A 6,660-nucleotide genomic window follows, 5' to 3' on the forward strand; every position below is an offset into this window, starting at 1 on the left:
TCAATTACTCACAATTTCAACAAATATTCTTTATCATATATCAAATTTGAAAAATACAAGAGGTGTGGCTCTCTATTGATAAATGAGAGGCCAACTAGATTAAGGAATTTAAAATAGGTTAATTCCTAATTATGTGCCACTAAACTATTATCTTTAAATCTAAAACATGTTGCAATTTAGCATGTGCACAATGCTAGCCATGTGATTCACCTTTGTAGAAGCATTTCTTTTCCTTGCAAAGTTAACATATACAGAAATTTGCATCTTACATGTGTGCATAATGCAACCCATGCTCATCTAGACGCACCTCCATCCCTTATGTTCAAACCATATGTTCCTCATCTCCTTTTGGATCTAAGGCAACCCAATGTGCTTGCTCACTCCTAACACACCTCCCAAACTATTGCTTGCACCTCCTTTGCTAATGACTCTCCTTTTATTTGTTATTTATACATTTGGGTTGATTAAGATTTCATCATCCTCCTCGGGTTAGAGAGAATTCGCCCACGAATTCTAAAACACCGTAGACACTTTATTACCTACACACAAACATACAAACATGAGTTATAAAAACATGCAAATCTAAATTAATCCAAAAACAAAAATCTTTTTAAATTGAGAATTGGATCTTATGAGAGACCAATCTCTTATTATGAAGGTATTGGAAGATCGTCCTCGAGGATCAAATACCAACGTAAAAAACACATCAAATACTTTCAAAATAAATGCTTTGTTTACAAGGGAACACAAAAGAATATCCATACAAACAAAAAAAGTAAAAGAATGTCTCTGAATGTTCATAGAAATTTTATGAAAGGACAAAAAGATACAAGTTAGTAAGTTTTCCCAATGAAAAGTAATAATTCTGATTTAAATGGGAACAACACTTCAAAGTATTGCAATCACCTTTAAAGGATTCTTTCTCAACCATGTATGTAACCGATACTTATCCTCTTTTTTGAAAGTTTCTAACATTCTTCTTCTTCTTTCATGATCACGCTTGCCTTTAGAATCCTCTAAGCAGTAGAATCTTTCCAGCATGCTACACATGTCTTCTTCTATTTGAGCGAATGTTCTCTTTTTTTCTTCTACTTCCACCATAAGGTGAGCTTTATGAGGTAAAGGTGAATTGGAAATGTTCCTTGAAGATTTCCAAGACACAGTTGTTCCACAAGAAACAAAAAACAAGTCAACGAAGACAGAAATAGTTAAAACTTTCTCTTCCTCTCTCTCTCTAAGTGTACCTCTCGATCAGATTGGTGCAAGGAGGGTTCACTCAAGAAAAACCAGAATGTCACTTCAATTTAGGTAAGTTCTTAAGCGAGCAACTCAAATCCAGGAGGAGCAACTCCACTCCATGTTAACATAAGATGCTGGAAAACCCCATTGGACGAGCCAAACATCAAGTAGGTTTTGATGATAACAAAATCCATAATGAAAGAAGAAAGATAAGTCAGTATAACAATGTTCCAAGATAGATAAAGATAATTAGAGACCAATTTAGACACTAATTCCTTTAGTAGTAAAAACATTGGTAACTAATGCTAAAGAACAATTTAGTAACCAATTCACAAATCAATTATAATTTTTTATTCATAATAAAGACTATTTTAAATACCAATAATCTTTGGTTTATAAATTAATATCTAAATTGGTCACTATAATAACTAATTATTTTTTGTCTTTAAAATTAGTTGCTATTTAGACATTTTCTTGTAGTGTTTATCGATAAATATTAGTATTTTAAATTTCTAATATTTAATTAAAGTTAATATATTTAGAAAAAAAAATCTAACTATATCACAAAGGATTGCTTATGTAAATACTCCATAGCTTACGTAGCAATGAGCCATATGATCACATTTTTTACTTACAATTAATTTTATGCTATAGATCAAGACGATATATGGCTTAAAATTTCATGGTCAGATTAATTAAATTTGTCAGTATGTTAAATTTTATACTAATGATAAATGATGTCTCTATGAAACAAATTGCAGGATTTCATTGAAATACAACATCAAAACGATCTCTGGATGTCTTCAAATTAAGTCCTCCACAATTATGGAATGATTTGTCAATAAACCTAGCAAACTAGTACCAGAATCATCAAGTAGTTCAATTTTTAGAGCAAAGTCAGATTGCAGGTTCATGGTGATTTTCTTTATGAGTGCTCCTATCATACCCAAACACTCTAAGGGTTTTGGTATGCTTGCCTTTTAGACCTTTAATGATTTTGAACACACCAAGAAGAGACACTAAGAGAGAGAGAGAGAATTTCTCAGGAAGTGTCAAAACCATTAAATTTTCGATGAAACCATATAATTTGTCTTTACTCATTATGAATCTAGCCCTCATATACATTCATAGGTACTCTTTGAAGGGAAGAGTGGTTCCATGAAGCTCCAACATATGTGTTCATTGCCATGTGATCAAACCTATGTACCTAAAGGTGGTGTTAAACTATAAACAAACGAGGCATCTGAATTCTGTAAAAGATCTCTCAACGACAACAAGGTTTGGAAGGAAGGTTCCATGGACAAGAAAAAGAATGGAGCCAATTGGATTTATTGTCTTTTGATTTGGAAAGCACTTTGGATTCTTGTTTAGTTTGGATGGCTGTAGAGTCCGAAGTCATTCCTGATTCTTCTTTATCTGATTCATGTGGTTTATCTGATTCATGTGGTGAAACATCCATCTTCGTAGAACCATTTCCTTCTTCTTTCAACCTACAATAATTCCATAACAGATTCAAATCAATATGCGTGTACAGTTAGACCTGAAACTAAAAGAACTTTTTCAGAGAATCTCATGACAAATTATAATGCCTCAGCGTGTGCAAACATCAAAATAGATAACAAGGACATACTTAATGCAATAAAAAGAAGCATGTTTAACAATAAGGTAAATAGAATGCAAAATGAGACATGTAGCAAGAACCAAAGAACAACTTTAAGTTGTTTAACTTGATGTCTAAATAATAAATGTGATATCGGTGAAGAGGAGAAAACATACGTTTGGGAGGTGTGATGATGACACTTTGTACGATTACAACTCCAACAAGAGGAGAATGATGGGCAACAACTCAAACACTTGCAGCTCGGCCACAAATTGTTCATCCAGCCACAACTATAAGAGTAGCCTTTCCGCCTCTTTCTGCAATGTACATAAGGGGATATTCCTCAATAATTGGATTTGGCTGAGTTTTGAATATCTATGGATCAATGTCCTTGTAATTTACCATGCTAATAGTTAACATATATGCTTGTCTATAAATCAGTTGTAAAGGATGTGTACAAATATAAGAATTTCCACATGGACATTGGTTTGGTCTCCTATTTTGTATTTTTTTTTTTTTTAAATATAGTCTGGGAATGGTGTAGCTGACTAATACTCGCTGATATGCAAACCTAGTTAGTATTGTAGTCAGAATGGTGATGCTTTAACATTTTTGTTTTTTTACTAAAAAAGGTACAATCCATAGAAAATATATATATATATATATATATATATATATATATATATATATATATATGATTAAAGAATTAAAGATGAAAATGAACTCACAATGGAGGATCAGGTAAAATTTCATTGTCACTATGAGAGGGAATAGACACTTTGGACTTGGATGATTTCAAACTTTTTGTTTCAGGTGATGTCTTAGTTTCAGGTGAAGTCTTTGTTTCAGGTGAAGTCTCTGTTTCGCTATTGTCTTCAAGGTGACTTTCTCCTTCTAACTTGAAAGATCCATATGTTGTTGCTTGCAATTCCTTTTCGGTAGCATTATTTTCGGTAGTGCCTATCTCTTGTCGTATAACTGAAGGTGCTTGGTTGTTCAGCTCACCAGATTTGGTCAATTCCGTTGACGAGCATAATTCACCATACATATGCGCTTTTTCTCTGTTCAAACTTGGTTGCCCTATTTGAATACTAAATAGTGAATCATTAGAAGCAATACTCCATTCTGAAGTATTAGCATTTGCTTCAAAAATTGAAGATGGAACAATAGATGCATCATTACTTCCAGATCGATCCATCACTTGGATGGGGGGACTAGCAGTTGGTGACATATCCTTTTGGCTGTTGCTCAAATTGTTCATTTCAGATGTTGATGTTGGAAGTACAAAGTTGTTGTCAACTTCAGACTTGTCAGAGCTCTCAGAACTAGAAACATGATCTTTCCCAGATTTGGTGTACTTAAATGATTGGTCCATTGCAAAGAAATCATCTGATGATGATTCGGATGAAGAGCAAGAAGTTCCCGTTCCAGCTGATGGAGATATGATTTTAGTGCCATCGCTATGTGTGTCAGAGTCTTTAGCCTTATCACTTTCAACTTTACTGATGACATAAATTTGCTTTTCTGAATCACTACTGCTTCCACTCTCACGGCTGGAATCTTTACTTCTCGGACTATCACCGATAGTTTTTGAAACTTCTTTTGCTTGTTTCTCTTGTATACTATGATCAAATGACTCTCCATCCATTTGAACACTTTCTACTTCTCTTCCCTCACAAGATTTCAAATGGTCGGGCTTGGTTTTCAATGCCCCAAATCCCTTATAAATTTTGCTTGAGTACCTGACTTACGTTATACTATATTTCCACATTTCAGTGTCAGGATATTGACATGTAAACTTGAAGTGCATTTCCATTTGTACTGCATGAATAAGCTCAAAAGCTTGTCTCTTCTGAAAAAAAACGAAGATATTATAGAAAGATGACAAAGAGTAAATGGTGTTTCAGGATTAATAAATATCACATGAATTATATATCACGTAAAAACATTGAAAATTTGGAATTTTCTATGTGACCCAACAATCAGAGAAAAAACAAAAGACCTTGAGAATAATAAATTTGGGCAGACTAGTGCAAAATTTAATGACTTCAAAGCATATCAGCAAACAATATATGAGATATTTAATATTAATGATTAAGAATCACATTATTAAAACACCTTAACTTAATTAAGCTCACTGGAATTGTTATGTCGTTTGTTATTGAGCTCTAGATAGACTACTTCTAAATATATAATCTCACACTGGTTTGGTGGAGATTCTACATTAACTAAGCACATGACCAAATCATAACATAGAAGTGAGGTACATATCTCCCATTTACAAATTAGCTCACTTTCAAAGAAACTAACCACAACGGTGTTTTCGACCGTAGTGTTAAGTTTTTTGGGGGCTCGACGGCTGCAACACAACAACATCGGTTGTATTTAACTGACGCTTTAAGCAATAACAAGGATTGCTGCAAAACCACAGTTAAAACCTTGAATCCTTAATCTCATTATTCCAGTATCCATTTGCAATGTACGCTTTCAAATATTCAATAACACAAAATTTAATAAAATTGTTATCATCCCGTATCTTGCTTCATTTCTCACGTTACTCATCTCCAAAATGAAACATATTCAACCTCAGATACCCCTTTCCGAAGATTCCACCCCCGTCCCCTTTTTGATATACACGTTGATTCATTTGTTTGTAAAAAGAACAAAAACCAAACACAGAATAATCGAAAAAAAATTAAAAAAAAAAAATCTAGATTTCAAAATTTAAAAATTGTAATTACCCAAGATACAAAATCAAACGGATTTGATTGAGTAGATAAGAGATGCACCTGAAAAATCAAACGACTGAGAAAACAATTTTGTGTCTGAAACCTTTGCTTATTTGACGTTGACGATTGCAGCTGGCTACAAAGATGTTGTTGAATTTGAAAGGGGGTGGAGAAGAGAGGAATGGCAAGTTGATTAGAAAGGAAAACGAGATGAGAAATTAGGGTTTGCAGAAGAATCAGACGGAGAGGGTTGTTGCGACAATAAAGGAACTGGGTTCTGGATTCCATTCTGTGAACAACCATTCCGTTTGGCGCCAAATCTCCAACTAATTGTCTTAGACACAAGGTATGTCAGGTAACTTCCAGTGACAGAAGATAATTGTATTTTATTAGTTTTTAATCAATATTGTAATTAATTTCAATTTATTTGCTTTTAGTTATATATATATATATATATATATATATATATATATAAATAAACGACAGTCAACTTATAAAAGGGTCTAATTAATTTTTTATTCATGATAAAACTTAGGATAAATATGGTTTTTATTAAGATGAGAATGAAAACAAGAACATAATGAAGATATAGAATTTTATATTTGTTCTTTGTTATTAGGAGATCGATATAGTATCTTGTAAAAATCTCAAGACTTATGAATAGATCTTCTTCTTTAGGTGGTGATCGTCCTTTTAAGTTCTTATCCTTTTTTAAGTCAAAGATGAAGATGTAATTGCAAAAGGTACTCCATTGCTCATGTCAATTGATAATTTTTTTTCGGTGGTCAAATTTTTAAGATTAGCGATCAATGACAAAAAGTTGGGTCCACATGTATTTATACTAATTTTCTATGAATTGTTATTGACATTTTACAATCTTATGTGTATTATGACTTGGTTATGGGCTTGGACCAAATTATGAGCCTTGTGGGCTTGATGTTGGAGGCCTGATTTATTAGAAAGTTTGTTCGATCTTTAGCGAATTCTTCTAAGTTACGTCTATGAGAAGGGGTTACATACCTACTGATTTGTCGACAAGTGTCCTACTACTGGCCGAGCATCTTGTCACTGGCCGCTTACTTTGTATAGTTG

The 6,660-nt window shown here is 33.2% G+C and overlaps 1 protein-coding gene across 1 annotated transcript; it reads right to left on the reverse strand.

Annotated features, from left to right (window-relative positions):
- Window positions 1–2,262: 2,262 nt before the first annotated feature.
- LOC114173231 (clumping factor A-like) lies at window positions 2,263–5,901 on the reverse strand. Its single transcript, XM_028057497.1, has 4 exons — window positions 5,629–5,901; window positions 3,568–4,691; window positions 3,016–3,156; window positions 2,263–2,729 (listed from the first exon to the last, which is right to left on the reverse strand). The coding sequence occupies exons 2-4, from the start codon at window positions 4,485–4,487 to the stop codon at window positions 2,504–2,506; spliced, it is 1,287 nt and encodes a 428-aa protein (XP_027913298.1). The 5' UTR covers window positions 4,488–4,691; window positions 5,629–5,901; the 3' UTR covers window positions 2,263–2,503.
- Window positions 5,902–6,660: the final 759 nt, after the last annotated feature.

Source organism: Vigna unguiculata, chromosome 2, assembly GCF_004118075.2.
Source record: "Vigna unguiculata cultivar IT97K-499-35 chromosome 2, ASM411807v1, whole genome shotgun sequence".
In the NCBI taxonomy this organism is placed as follows: domain Eukaryota; kingdom Viridiplantae; phylum Streptophyta; class Magnoliopsida; order Fabales; family Fabaceae; genus Vigna; species Vigna unguiculata.